This window comes from Leiobunum rupestre, chromosome 4 (assembly GCF_980474605.1).
Source record: "Leiobunum rupestre chromosome 4, qqLeiRupe1.1.hap1, whole genome shotgun sequence".
NCBI classification, from domain to species: domain Eukaryota; kingdom Metazoa; phylum Arthropoda; class Arachnida; order Opiliones; family Sclerosomatidae; genus Leiobunum; species Leiobunum rupestre.
Genome location: NC_143387.1, coordinates 49966858 through 49982913, shown reverse-complemented (window position 1 = coordinate 49982913; position 16056 = coordinate 49966858). Strand labels below are relative to the sequence as shown.

Below are 16056 nucleotides of genomic sequence, written 5' to 3'. Positions count from 1 at the left end.
TACCCGAAGTCTTACCAGATGGCGCTGACAGTCCGAAACGTTGAAATTATTTTATAAACCGCGAACAATATTTTTTCATATTTCTCTAATTACGTCGAATTTTCTCCTAGTTGAACTTATATTTCTAATTTCTAAGATTGAAATAAAAGTTAATGTTTTGGTAATAAAACGTTCAAAAGCTTTAAAATTCAATCTCTTAACGGTTTCGGTCTAAATGTTCGTTTCTCTACAAGCAATAACTATTAAAGGGACTATAACCTCAGGTATTTGGTGTGGAACACCAACGTTTGTAGCTCTGGCCGCTCTTGCATTTGGCGCGCCACTGTACAGGGAAATTTGAAAAATTTAAGGGGTCTTCCATAAAGATTCCTTTACAGGTTATATTCCCTTTAAGGTGCTTATTTCTAGAATTTTTTACCAAAAATATTAGACTTGCTAAAATCATTTATTTGTCTGCTTTTTCGCTAAAGATTCTTTCTTTATGTACAATTCAATCTACATTGTCTATGTCTGCGGGTTTTTTTGGCCTCGAATATATCACAAAATAATTAACTAAATATAAAGAAGGCACGTTTAAGCATATCCAACTAATTTTTTTATGCAAAGTAGGAATGAGAAGGGGTGCCTGTAGTTACGGCCCATATCTCATTAAAAACACGCTCTTGATTAAAAAAACAATCTGTATAAAATAATTATATATTTGTGTGTTTGTGGCATGAGATTAATATAAAATGTTATCTTAAACTTATAATATATATATATATAAATTACTATAGTTCCTATGGAAGCAAATACATTTTGAAAAGGACATTGGAATTGAAAATTGGCCTTTTGTCAAAATGAATCTAATAATAATTCTAGGCCTAAACTAAATATACCGTACATATATGATAAAATATTGTTGATCTCTAAACTTTTCTTTAAACAAAGCTTATAAAAGTATGAACGCTTAACTTTAAAGGGGGTCCAATATAAAAATATCGTATAAAAAGTGGTATTATTTTTTTACTACTCTTAAATAAAATTTATCTAGGTTTTTTCTTCATAAAATACCGGAATATGTGAACTAGCAACACCGTAAGCGCAGAACGATGCCATCCATACTTTTCCCATAGAGAAAACGCGCCCAAAAATAGCGGCCATGGCCAAAGCGAGAACTCTATTAAAAGTGTTAGCGGTAAATTACTAGGAAATGGTAGACAACAACCAAGCTCGTGGGTCATGCTTCTTGAAGTTCTAGAAAATAGCACCAAAACAAAATCTATATAGCGTATATGGATAGCTTTGGCCATGGCAGCCATATTGGACGCGTTTTTTCTCTATGGGAAAAGTATGGGTGACATCACATTGCTACTTGAACTCCATTTTGGCAAATAAATGTTCCTGCTATGAGAACCAAGTGGTCCTTCCCAAATTTGCATATAAATTAGGGGTTCACTCTCGTAACAGGAAACATTTCGATTTTTGGACATGGTCAAATTATAATTTTTTTCTTCGCAAAACGGCGCTCAAAAATGCGGAGAAATTTGATCGAAAAATCGTAAATTCGTTATTTTTGTATATTTAAATCCTGCCACAATAGTGACCTTTTCCGTGGTATTGCTAGCTCATTTGGAATACTTAAAACAATTTTTGTACACAACCGACAACGAAAATTAAATTATCGCTAAAACAAATTTCATAGTATAAATGCGAAACCACCGTTTTAAAGTACTACTTAAATGATCGATAAAAACCGAAAATGTAAAGCTTCGAATTCCTCTGGAGAGAGACTTTAAAATGAAATTGTTCCTTACATCATTTTTTCCGTTTGCTCAGTGGATTTTTGTTGACCTTTAAGTGATTTTGTACAAGGGGTACTTTCCCCAAAATAGATAGAAAAATAATATCTTAAGTTTGACTAGTCTCAAAATTGAAAGAAATGAAATAAAGGAAAAGAAAGAGGATTATGGGTGAAGAAAAATGCGTTTCGCTTAACTTTACACGACGTGTATTTGGTTTTTGGCACAAGAGCGTCTTGTCTAGTCCGTTTTCTTCTTTTACCATCAACTTCCTTGACTTTCTGACAAAATTCTGCGCGGTTTTCTGGGAAGTTCCGGAGGAGGTTCGTTCGTGTCCAAATGTGGATTTGGAACCGGTCGTCGAACAGTGGGGGACACTTCGTGTACCGGCAATGGAGGAGGTGGCTGAAAACAGATAATTCATTTAATTTGTATTAGGTAAGTAATTGCAAAAGGAAATGCGGGGAGCAAGTCTCAAACTTGAATTAGCTAGAGCGACGAGCTTTTGGAAGTTAAGGTGGATTTTATCAAAACGTGTACTCTGCCGCGGTAAAAAGTAGTTTGTTTCTTTCCCCGAGGCTTTAATAAGGCAAAACTACTTCCTACGATTATATTGCAAAAATATTACAATTTTAATTAAAACTAAACAATGTATAAAGATTTATTGTTTAGCATTATGAAATAGGCCTCAAATGGTGGTCAGTTCAAGATTTTCTCCCATATATACTTTGATAAAAGCAAACTTTTACCCGGTTTCTAATTCTTGTTGGAAGCGATAGAGAGCTTTTGCGGCTGTTGAGGCCAATCTGCATATCGTCGGTGATATTGCTGTAGTCAGCATAAGCTTGTTTTTCAGGCAGTGGAGGAGGTTTATCTTCGGGGTCATCATCCGCGTATGGTGTTGTTGGATTCGATAAAGATACATTTGATGGCGTCCGGCCTGTTGCAAGATTAATTATTTGGGGTTAATTGAGATATTTAAGGCCTCGGAAACAAATGGGAGTTTGTGATATTTCTTAGATTTCAGAAAGTGTCTATTTTACCATACTTTACTGCCACTTAAAATTACTTTCAAACACTTTACGCGTTTGTCGGGTTCTTCAATGTAGTGAGGTTATGCAGTTTTACAAATAATTCACTTTGTGGAAAAGACAAACACCTTTGACCAGTAAACTCATTATTGACAAAGCAGGTATTTTCCATTCTTTGCCACACTTTTTGCTATCAGAAATTTTCGACTGGAGAACATCGTAAAATTGAGAAGCTAAACTGCACCATAGGCTATAGGATCTCGTTAAAAACATTATTTAAATTTTTGCACTAACGGTTTCAAAGAAATCAAATGCCCAAATCGAAGTTAATTCTTATTGATTTTTGTATTGGTAACATTTCTTACACTAACGTTTCCAGATTTTCCCATTTTGATATTGCTACCAAATTAAGGCACTGACATGTGAACTAATAACATTCCAAGGACAGCTCAATGAAATGACTAATAAATGCAATAGGCGATATAATAAAGTAACGTGGCCTTCTTGTTTTGATGGGAAAGGCCACCTTCCACTATGCTTCCATTAGCTTTCCCACCAAAGAGCCTATGAATTCATCCGTAGGCTTTAACTGTACTATTTCGTTATCCCATTTTAACAAGTTGAGCAAGCATATCTGACTTTATAATATCGCCTATTGGGGATAGATCGATGTTTCATGCAGTTTCATTTGAATTAAAGAAAATTATTTTATGGTATACTTATGAGTTATTATATTACATATGTTACTTATGATATTAGCATAAGTATGACACTCAGCGATTTTGTAGAGTGATTGTGTAATCAGAAGTCGTGTAACCAGAAACTCGCTACTTCTTTTTCTCTTTACTGGCGAAAATTAATTTGATGGCGAAAACGCGTATAAGTCTCAAATTTTAAAATAACTAACAAATAATCGTAAATTTAATAGTCAATTGCTTTGTCAGTTCTTAGCCACATAATGATTTATATGGTCATTGGCAAAACAGACCATCATTAAAGAACTCAGCGTTGTAAGAATACGTAGTGTCATACTATGTTTATTATGTTTGCTGATATCAATAAAACTATGTCTCAATCACATTTTTATCGAGTAGAATAATCATCTGCAAACACGCTTTACAATTTTTGACTAACTAACGACAATCTTCCTGAACTTCTATTAATCCAGGTGGCAGTAATGTGAAATTCGTTGATCAAACATACTCCCACTAATACAGACACCAAGCCGTGATACAGATAATGACTGCATCACAGTATTCTACTGTTATAGCTGCAAAAACATCTTAATTTTCTTAGCCTGGGCCCTTTCCAAAGATAATAATGATAACAAATAGACACTAGGCTTGACTAATGGGCAAGGCAACGAAGCTCCTACACTTACTATTACCATGAACTTCTATTCTGACAAGTTCAGCCCAGGTTAGAAAACGCGTTGTGGGAACCAGTGGAGTAGCTAGACCTCTTGCCGCTCCCTAAATATACAAAAGATTTCAGTCTATCACTCCTCTACCTATTTCTAGGGATAGCTCATATAAAAAATGCGGCCAGGCCGATGCCTCCTTGCTACGCCACTGGTAGGAATGTGATGGATAAATAGTCACTGCACAATGAAGGTATGTCTTCACTTCTACACGATCCGCCTTTCCTGACCCTAGTTTAACAAAATATCACACCATTTAAAAGCTAGAGTTTTCCCAATAATTAAACCAGCTTCAGCCTAATTTTTTTAAACGTCGGTGTGGTCCTTTAGGTGATAAGATAATAATAATATTAATAATCAGCTAGGCTAATACCCAAGGCACCACCTTAGGCGTAAGTCATCGAGCGACCATAAGTTTACAATATTATTCAATAGGCATGAAACCCGCTATAAATAGTATGTTATAAAAAGCTCGCTGAGTAAAATATTTGCATGTAAAGAATAGGAATATTAATTTTTTTGGAATAATAGCTAAATAGCTATTTAAAATGAACTTCACAGAACCATCTATCAAACCATTTGACATGAAAACGGTCATGATACTAAATTGGATGGTTGAATTATTTGTACAAAAGGGGCCATCATTTATGGTCCAGAACATTGCTGTTTTTTTGGAACTTCTATAAGTTGACGCTTTAGAACACTAACCCGGCTATATAGCATTGTTAGGTGTTAGTGACAAATAAAAGGATAAGGCAATACTACACTACAGTAAAAAATCTAAGTACTACGTACTGTGTCTAGTTGGTGATGGTGTAGATCTTCTCCTAAAATGTTCACTATTAGGCCTACTGTAACGCTTCTCTACTTCGGATCTTCTAGGTCTAGCTGCTGTCAACTGAAGTGAAAGAAATCTCAGTCAAACCCATTAAAGATATGGAGAAATTAAAATTGTTTTAAGTATTTATACATAAATATTAAAACCTACCTCTTCGGAAAGCTCTATTACGGGTCCATCCGGTTTACTAGGTGTATCATACCAGAGTGTGGAACTTTCACTAGTTTGATGTTGAAGTTGGTGGTTTGAACTGGAGTTAGAAGATGCTGAAGCAGAACTACGTCTGAGTGTGGCACTATCTCTTTTCTTAGTTCCATTACTTTTAAAGGGCACGACTGAAGTTGGTTTCACAAAAACTGACTGAGCTCGAACTGATTGTGTAATTTTGGTGGGCGATAGCGATCCACTAAATGAATTGATAGGGTCAAGCTCTAGTTGTACTAAATATAAATTGCAGTTAATACCTTATAGAAGCCGAGACAGTTCTCCTTGTTCTATAAATAAAAAATAGTGGTAACCCAAAATTTTACAATAATTTAATGTAAAATCTTACATATCAGCAATATTCAATGTTGTGCTTGAAATGCGTTCAGGTGGTACTGGTGCTGAATTTTGATTGGTCAGTGTAGGTTTAATTCTCCTAACCGAGACATGATGATGGCGTTCCAATATTTCTTTTGGTGGATTCTATAAAACAATTTCAAACAATAAAACATTTTTCAACTTACTCAACTCATAAATGTTACTTTTTGTCCGTATTTCTCTTCTACATTCTTCTTGAGCTTGGTAAAAGACTCTTCTAAATGTTCTTGTAAAGGCTTAAGACTAATGTGAGCTTTCGCTCTATGTATGGCTATCGCTGCTTCTAATAATGGGATTTGGGAAGCAATCAGGTCTTTTAACTTTTCTACTCCCACTACAACTTTGGGTGTATTGTTCTCTTTCAAATACTCTTCAGAAAAGAAAGCTTTCTCGTAGTTTATGATTCCTCCCATTACAGCTGCATCAACAATACCACTTAGAAGCATGCAAAGAGGGTTACTCGGAAGCGAAGGATCTGAGCGGTGTTGAATTATTGATTCTTTAATTTTGTTGTTTGACACTTCCATGGCTTCAATGGCATTTTCCAAAGGACTAAGTTCATTTGTCTTTGATGATGTTACATTGAACCATCGGAGAATTCCAGGCAAATGATACCTAGTTTCCAGGCTTGTTCTTTCAATCCACATAGTGGCAAATTCATTATCGGAATCTTTTTCCCCTTTTCTTAAGGGCCGAGAGTAAACAAAGTTTTGAACTTCATTGACTCTATAATATTTCAAGATTTGATCATGCACGGTTTTGGCTTTAAATTTTTCATGTTCTTTCATAACTGGGTCCACTTTATTAATTTGTAAAAATTGGCCATTTGAATCTGTTATTTCTTGGCTGGGTTTTGTCAATTTGGTTAAAAGCTGGGCTTTAGGAAACTGGTTGAGTAGACGACCCTGAAAATCATTAAGCCTTTCGTACTCTTTGCCTCGATAGACAAAATCCTTATTTTGCAAGAATGTTGGAAAACCCAACCCATAATAACCAACTCTAAAATATTCCGGTTCTGGGCGGACTTTAGTCATGATATTATCATAAAATTTGGCCATTCTTTTCAGTAATTCTCCAAGCTGAATATAGTCAAAGACTTCGTTTTCATAAATCTTCACTAATTCTTTACAAACTTCCAAACCACATTCCCATAATTTTCCCTTATCGAAATAGTCAATGATATCATAATACAGGCGCTCTTTCAATTCCCTCTGCGTTTCACAGTGAGGGTATTTGTCATTCTTCAAAGGCTGGGGCACAGCTTCATTTTCCCAATTGAGTAAAACTGTATGGAGTTTCAGAGAATATGCAGCCTCAACAAAATTATCACACTCTAAATGCAAATCGCAAAGCTTGTACAAATAGCGAATATACATTTCTTTGCGATTGATCTGATTATAGAATTCCTTTCAAAAGAAAAAAATTACAATTTAATAAATTAAAAGTTCAAAAACCCTGCAGCCAGAATGCAACTTCTCATTCAAAACGAAAAAACTTACTAATAAATTAACAGTACAACTCATACGACTTTCTTTGTTCTCATCCATTACTATTACTCGATACTCGAGCAATCTTCTCATCAACCTAACTGCCGTTTGTACAAATCGCATTCCTTGCTCATTCATTGTTGCGTGATTTTCACACAAACTACTTAAACTAAAATTTGAAGTAAAACATTATTTTACAGAAACTTCATTTTTTTTTCTTGAAACACTTACATTTCTAAAAATAAATCCTTGTATTGCTCATCACCCCGGCCACCTTCAACCAACATATCCAGTTGTGTGATAATTTCATCCTCAAACTAAAATCAAAAATACCAAATATTTTATATATATCTCAATAAAAAACTAGTGTATTTTTTACCTCCTTGAAGCTGCCTTTGATATCATGATTTTGAGCAAAATATTCCTCATAGAGAGACACTCCATGTTGGCGTGCAGAATAAAATTCACATTGCATCATGTCAAAGAAAATTGGAATTGTGGCTTTTCGAAGCTCAATTTCCGGAATAAGTGTCATTTCAAGAAATGGACCAACCATTTCTGGTACAAAACGAATCTTATTCTGACCAAGGTTGAACCACAACGAGCGAATTTCAAAACCTGTTTCTCTACGCATGTCTTTATATCTATAAGAATGCATTAAGGATTTAAAAAAAAGAGTAATAAATTGACATTTATGAATGTAAACTTTAAAATGGCTCCTACCTAGCGATAATTTTATTCCTTTTATTTTGGGAGAAATTCTCTAGCTGCAGAGGGTCTTGCGTTAGGAATGTGATGGCACAATGGAAAAAATTATTCCAAACTTGATATTCAAATGGACTGGTGAAATGGTCTCGTATTGTGTGGGAAAAATATCTCAAAGCCTTCAATATAACACTGAAATTTGTGATTGTAACGAAACGTTTTACAAAAAGAAATTATATATTTGGGGTATGTAGGCTCGGTTTATATTTTATTAAGTTTAAATTTTTTCGGTGCGATTATAGATCCTACTTTCCGCGTGCCGTCAACGGGGAAAGATGCGTACGCGATCCGGCGATGGCCGATTATCGTTTTCGCCTGGCATCCAACGATGGGAGATCCTATTTTCTGCGTTCCGTCGACGCAATAAAACAGTATTTAACGTGATTCGCCGATATTAGATAATGCTTTTCGTGTGTCATCGACGAAATAAGTTATTACGCGATCAGTCTTTGGAAGATTCTATTTTTGGGTGCCGTGGCCCGTTGATGAGAAAAGTGCGTACGTGATCCAGCTATGGTCGATACTGCTTTTCGCGTACCAGCGACGGGAAAAACTATGTATGTGATTCGGAGATGGCCGATCTTATTTTCCTCATACCGTTGACGCAATAAAACAGTACTTAACGCGATGTATCAAACTGGAGACCCTAATTTTCGAGTGCCATATATTATAAAAAATGTGTAAGCGATCCGGCGATGAATGATCCTACTTTTTGCGTGCCGTCGATGCAATAAAACAAGTTCTAACGCTAGCCGGTGATGGCCGATCCGACTCTTCCGTCGACGGAAAAAAAGTCCAATAGGTTTTTTCAATGATTGCTGTTTATAATATAACGCGGCTTCTTCTGTTTCACGTCTATTTTTCTACTTAAAATAATTGTTTAATTACCTATTTTCCAGCATGATCATCTCACACCAGTCCTTTTGGAAGACATTTTTACTGACTAGATCTCGGAAAACTAGAAGAATTTCCATTAGGAAGTCTAAAAGGTCACTGGGAAGAGGAAAGCTTGAAATATAAAGGTTGTAATGGTAAGGAGTCATTTTGCGAAAAATATCAATCATTATGGCCACCATATTGCCCTGAAACAGATTGAGTTTGTCAATTTTTATATTCATTATTACAACGCTAATATATTTACCACCAAATTATTGTCTCTACTCATATTGATAACAGTTTGAATAACAGTTCGAAGTATAGAATTGTTGATCTCGGTAAAATCGTCTTTGGTAGTGGCAGCATTTTCATGATGTAAGACAGCCAACATGTCACTTAAAATGTTAATGCAGAGATCCATTTCAACATTTGTTTCTAGTAGCTGTTTTAATTGAGAGTTGACTAATGGGAGCAAAATGGTACGACACTCAGGAATTTGAAATAAAGAGCTGTGCACAAAATCATTCACACATGTCATCTTCTGATTTTTTAGCCTCTCTGATGGAACATTCGTGATCATCTCCACAAGAATATCACTGGTAATAATCCAGTAATATTTTAGTAAATAATTACTTTAAATTAAAAAATCTTATATTATTTGTTACCATAAAAGAGTTCCATCAAAAACCGATAGAATATCAAGAATGGCAAAGGGTAAGTATTTTAGGCATGTAGCCTGAATGACTAGAGTTAAATCAGACTCGTAAAGCATCATGGAGGATAGTGATTTTAACAGTTGTTCAATCATAAATTCAAATTGTTGAGTGCCTTTTCCTGCATTGATTCTGTGATCAAGAAATAAAAATTTTACTCAATAAATAAAAAAAATTTAGTTAAAAAATATTACTCTGAAAAAAGCTGCCTTGATCTAACAATAAATTTGAATAAGTATTCGATAGATTTCATGGTTTTCAGTAGTTTGTCATGAAAGGCTTCATCAGTGTCATTTGCATTGTCTACGTAATACTTCAGCACAACCATTAATTTTCTATAATTAAAAAATTTCATTAAATAACCGAACTTTACTAATTGCCACTATTAAAGATTCTTACGTATAGGCTAGTGTTGCACAAAAATTTTCCATTATGTATACCTAGAAATTGAAAGAGCAAATATTACAAAACTGAAGGGTACTCCATATTAATAGAAGTATTACATCTAAAACTGGTCGAAAATGATGGTATTTGCGATCGGAGATCAAACCGATTATGAAAACCAACGCATCTACCACCAAGTTATCATACAATTCCGAATCAGGGTTTTTCATTAAAATATCAAACAGAGCATCAAGGGTGTCTTGGAGGAATTTCACAACTTCTTCCCCGTCGACTTTCATCAACGCTTTCAGATTATTTTCCAAATTATCAGGATTGGCCCACCACTTGAGCAAACCAAGCAAGTCAACTAAAAAATAATAGTGATTACACTAAATCAAAAAAATATATAGAAATTTAACCATTACCATTTTGAGTTAACTTAGTTGAACAGACTAGAGTAGAAATACTGAAGGAATCTTTTGAGCTAAGGGACAAACCATTTGTAGTTGAATATTTGGAATTTTGACCACTACTTTCCAAATCATGCTTTGTCGATGGTAATGACAGATAGCTTGTGTCTGTGTCATCATACTTTTTATGATCAACCTGAGAATAATGATTTTAATAATAATGGACCATCAAGTAATCGTAATAATTCTTAAGTATTTTGATATTTACTTTGTAAACCAATAAATCATGGTTTTCATCTCTTAGTGTTGTACCATTTTTCTGCATTAACTTAACAAATGACAATGCAAAAACCTTCTCCGCTTTATCTTTGGCTATTGATTGATTGATAAATCAGCATTCTATAAAAAAAAAATCCAAGAAAGAACAATACCTTCATTTGATGATCTATGTCTAAATGTGAATTTCAAGTGAGAATTGTAAAATTCTTCTATAGGTATTGCAACCTTGAATGTTTCCATCCATTTTGGCTTATCTTCATGATAATAAATCATGCTTCGGTATTCTTTCATTGGGTCACAACCTGAACCATAGCTTATTACACCCTAAATAATGAAATTTAAGATATGTTGTAAAAAAAAACTAAAATAAAAATTTACCGATATGATTTGTCCCTTTTCATTGCAAACTTTGACAGTCACTTCAATATTTCGCTCCATTGAAATTGTTCCTCGAGGAAATTCTCCCTGAACTAACGTTAAATAGAGGTCGTTTCTCACATCCCCTACATCGGAAGAGTCAGATTTAAAATGAAAACCACTGTGGTCAGTCTATTCAAAAATTTACCTGGCATTATAACTTCGGGAAAGCCCATTTTTCTAGCGATTGATGTTGAAGTAGACACCAAATGGGGATTCTCCTCCCGAACTTGTTTCATATCTCCATGAAGGAGTTTGAGGCACACCCAAAGACCTTGACCCTTGTGCTCTTTTTGACTAACTTCTTTGGCCGCGAGAATCTTTCGAATCACAGAATCTAAGAAGTCATGATCTCCACATTGAACAAAAGGCACAAAATATTGCTTCTCTTCATCACTTTCCAATTTTCCTGTAACGATGTCTGATATGTCCATAGCCGCTACTCCAAAAGGCCTTCTCACTCCCTCAACTAATTTTTTGCTACTAAGACTAGATTTTCTATCAACACCAGATTTTTTATGCTCGCTTTCTCTCAACTCCATAGAGCCTTAAAAAAATTGCCATTTAATTGCCAAATTTCCAAACTACAACTTCTAACATACCTATTCTGATAATTTGACAAACAAGAAACACTTTTTCACGGTTCAAATCTTTACTGCCTAAATCCTACAAAAGGTATAAAAATTATATTAATACCATCAATCTCGTTCAGAAAAAGGGTTTAAATTTACATACAGTAAAAAGAACTCTTAAATTGTTTAGCTGATCCATATCTTTCGCTAAGCCCCCCTTCCCCCACTTGACTAAATAGTTTTCACTGATGAAAACCCCATCTTTGGCATCGTACAATGTCATCAACAAATCAGCGTCATCACCAACTCGACACACAAAATTCTTAACAGTAACAAAAAGATTGTGACTATAGCGTGAAAGTGACTTTAAATTTCTGAGATCCATGTTGTTCATCTAATGATCGAGTTGAAAAATTTTAATATTTACATTAACAGTAAATAGAAAAAAAAAATTAATACTTACAGCCGACATTTGTTCAATTCTAGTCGCAGCGGTTTTGTGAGCTCTGTACAAATCAACTGTACTTGTCATTTCTGGATTTAAAATATTACCATGCTCATCTCTCACAACCAAATCTAAGCCAAGAATACTAAAGGAAATATAGGTGTAAGAATAAAGATCTCATATGAATGTAAAAAAGGGAACTTACTGATTTCCTACATCAATTTTAGCAGTGACTTTTTGTTTCACTTCTTTTAATTCATCCTACACATAAAAGAGTATAGATTTTAAATAAGCTTCGCAAAATAATTTATAAAGAGAGTCATACGGCTGGTAAAGTTCCAGACATAATACTTTTCCTCCAGTCAATTAATTCATACATCATATTTCGAACTGATTCAAAATGTGTGCTGTTAAGCTAATTCAACAAAAACATTTAAAAACCCGCATCTAAAAAATAGTATTTTTGATAAAAATAATTACCACATAAAGCTGTTTCCATATAATCCACCATTCTCTTAAGACTGATGATATTTCTTGAACAATTGGTGGTTCATGAGGTAGAATTATTTCATTTAATCTACAAGAATGGTAAAATTGTTGGTACACCCAATAAAACACAAGTTAAGATTGATTGTTATACCCTGATCGATCAACTATTGCATCCCTTACAGCTACAAATGATTTTGGGAAGACTCCCATTTTTGATCGATTGCGAGCATAAGAGCCATAAAACCATTCTGCAAAATGTTTTTAATAAATTAGACTGAAAAACACAGTAGTAACATTGTAGTTTAAATGTTTCATACCTTCAGTTTCTTTCAAAATCAGAACAGAATCTCCTACATTTAATTTTAACATATATGGGTTTTCATGAGAGAAATTGTATATGGCTGAAAAAATGACAGTAGGCATAGTGTTGAAGTAATTTGACAACTTGGAGTTTGGAAACATAGCAAAAATGATAAATCAACCTATAATTTACTGACACAATGATTACTTTTAAATTTTTAACTTAACCGCTTATAAATTTTGAAATTAAGGAGTTATTTTTCTGCTTGAATAAGCCGCCTCAAGTATTTGAGAGCTTCAAGTTGGAAAATAATATAAAATATTAAAAAAATCAAGAAGGGAAAGTAATTTTGAAGGCTAGGATTTAATTTACAAGATTATTAAGCCTTTGAAGAACTTACCAACTCCATAACGAGCGTTTTCACTAACAGTAGACCACTTCATTTTACACAATTATTAAAATAGGTAATTGAAAACTTCATGAAAAAGTGTGATATTGGCGTTATTAAAATTTATAAATCATTTTCCTTAAAACATATTTCTGATATACATTTCAGACAACAATACAAACATCTCAATATCAGGAAATGACTGGACTGTGCAGCTCAGTCAACGAAAACTTTAAGGGCTTTACATAGTCTTTGTTTTACATAATTGTAGAAGCCTAGAAGGCCTACGATTTTAGTGCCATCTATATTACAACGTCTTCCATTTGACTGTTTTCAAGCACTCGAGATCACCTCTAGAGAAATATCGCGCAAATATTCGAAACATATTATATTTTCCCGGCCCTACCGCCCCCCCCCCCCCTGGTGATGGGCCTGTCTCGGAGCACCCGAGAGCAATAACTGGAACACTCGAAATTTTATCAAAGCCGAATAAGACATGAAACATTGATTGAGCGGATCTCGAGTGCTCAAGAGCAGTCATATTTTTAATCCAAAGTTAAATTGTATGTCCATTTAATCAGTTGATACTGATTCCTAATACATCGTCTATTTCATTGTATTAGTGTATTGTTTGAGTGTTTTTTATTTTATTTTAATTACTGTGCTTCTTGTTTTTGACTTAATGACCATTTTGTCTCTTGTGGCACCATCTGCTATGCTCAATTATTTCTTTTTTAGTGGCAATCTCTACTGTGTTGAAATCTTTGGTTTACTGTACCGGATTTTTGTTTACTGTACCGGATTTTTGTTTACTGTATCGGATTAATGTTTTGTTCAATGTATCGTATTTTTGTTTACTGTATCCGATTCTGGCTAAATAAGCGTGTGCGATTGTATTAATTTCCAGAAATAAAACTCTATTCTACTCGTGCATTACATAACAAGGGTAGTTTAATGTTAGCTAGAGCCGTGTCTATAGTGAGTTGCAGGCTAAGAAAGACAAAATATATAGTACAGTCGGCGCAAGGATACCTCAGACCATTTCCGGCCAGTCGACCGCGCGAAATTTGAATTTGACCACTTTACGGTCAATTTCAAATTTCGTGATTTTCATCGTATTTCCGCGCCATCTAGGAACCGAAATTGGAATCTATTTTTTAATTTCATGTTGTCATTAATTACTGAATACAGCGGAATTATTTTGCTAAAGAAGGTTCGATAATGACAGCTCCAAATATTTTAAATAGTAGCCCAAGAGGTCCCTATAAAAAGCATGATAAAGGTTTATTTTTAACAAAGAGAGAAAAATAATTTAAACGTCTATAGCTCATTAAGACAACGTTACCCCCAAGAAAGCGTGGTAACTATTTTAAAAGAAACTGCCGATTTAACTGGTAAGACGTAGAAATAAATTTACAAAATTAAATAATTATACATACTATTTTAAATTTAAGGATGATAAGAATGCCTTATCTTTTAAATTTGCTCGCCACCACAATTATGAAATTAAAAATAAAGATTCCAATTAAAAGCCGATGAAAAGAGCAAAATTCGAATTTGACCGTAAAATGGCCAAATTCAAATTTCGCGCGGTGGAATGACCGGAAACGATCTGAGGCATCCTTGCGCCGATTGTACTATATATTTTGTCTTTCTTAGCCTGCAACTGACTATAGTAACGTGTTATCATATCATTGTGAATCAAAATTGTTTTCTGAAACGAACGAAATATCATTTTCCAGTCCCACTGTCCAAATCTCCTTGTGTTATAGTTATTTTTGTACCCCTCAACCTGATTTTCGTGGACTCTCCCAAAGTTCTTTAGTTCACTATTTGCTTTACAATGGGTCATAGACCCATCACGTCAAGACATAGGGGATTTTAGTCATGCACTTCACTGTACGCAGCGAGCGCTTTCCGAAACTGAGCACGCTGTGGGAGGACCTTCAGGTGTTCAGGGAGGGAGTTCCAGTCACGAACAGAGGACGGTACGTGGCATTTCGGTTGCCTCTAATTGGGGGGGGGGGGGGGGACCACGACGATATAGTCTTGGATAGGGGAGTAAGTGCCCCACAGGCGTTCTGAATCACGCTGTTGACTAGAGTGAGACGTCACAGGCGCCTTCTAGTGGATAGGGATGTCCACTTGAGGTTGTCTAGTACGCGGGTGATACTGAAACTCCAGGAGAACCCAACGCTAGAGGCGAACCTAGCAGCCCGCCGCTGGATTGTTTCGATTTCATGAATACTGCTGGTGGAGTTTGGGGACCAGACGGTGGAGTAGTATTCGAGGGTAGGCAGAACGTACGTATTTATACCTAAGGCTTTCGCGGCGATTGAGCAGTGTGCCAAGTGGCGCCTTACAAGTCCTAAGGAACGCGCAGCCCGAGACGTTATGAGGCCAATGTGAGTGTTCCACTCGAGGGTAGGCGTTAAGGTCACTCCTAGATATTTGTGGGACGTGACCAGCACCGTAACCAGGATTTGATTTCAGGGGCGGCACGCAATGGAAACAAATACAAAAAAAATAAAAAAATGTACATACAACCATACGTTTCAGGGCGGGCACGGCCCGACCGCCCCCCCCCCCCCCCTGGTTACGGCCCTGGACATGACCCGCTTGAGGGGCTCACCGCCCAGGAAGTAAACTGCGGCGTGGGAGGGGCAGCCGCGGTTGTGGAGCGATAGGACTGTGCACTTCTTGGAGTTGAGCTGTAGCATCCAAGTCACGCTCCAATCCTCAATTTTAGAAAGATCAGATTGGAATGTATCACAATCTCGGTTAGTGAAAATTGCCCGAGAGAGAGCAACATCATCCGCAAAGACGTAGAGGGTTGAGACGACGTTGTCGCCAAGATCAATAATGTAGTTGATGAACA

The 16056-nt window shown here is 35.5% G+C and overlaps 1 protein-coding gene across 2 annotated transcripts; it reads right to left on the bottom strand.

The window, feature by feature from the left end:
* Positions 1-432: 432 nt before the first annotated feature.
* On the bottom strand, positions 433-13356 carry mbc (dedicator of cytokinesis protein myoblast city). Of its 2 annotated transcripts, XR_016480534.1 has the most exons (32): positions 13191-13356; positions 12807-12890; positions 12641-12737; positions 12481-12577; positions 12326-12415; positions 12206-12261; positions 12019-12145; positions 11719-11949; positions 11586-11649; positions 11132-11530; positions 10945-11069; positions 10719-10890; positions 10556-10659; positions 10303-10483; positions 9997-10244; positions 9893-9933; positions 9688-9828; positions 9446-9625; positions 9046-9376; positions 8793-8986; positions 7863-8036; positions 7519-7783; positions 7371-7456; positions 7152-7308; positions 5817-7058; positions 5624-5757; positions 5535-5564; positions 5221-5476; positions 5028-5130; positions 2531-2721; positions 1797-2186; positions 433-1759 (listed from the first exon to the last, which is right to left on the bottom strand). XR_016480534.1 is itself a non-coding variant. In XM_090172974.1 (31 exons), exons 1-31 carry the CDS (start codon positions 13231-13233, stop codon positions 2046-2048), a joined length of 5784 nt encoding a protein of 1927 aa, XP_090029100.1. In that variant the 5' UTR covers positions 13234-13356; the 3' UTR covers positions 433-2045. The 2 variants fall into 2 exon arrangements, 1 of the variants encoding a protein (XP_090029100.1); XM_090172974.1 differs by having other exon boundaries at positions 433-2186.
* Between the last annotated feature and the right edge of the window lie 2700 nt (positions 13357-16056).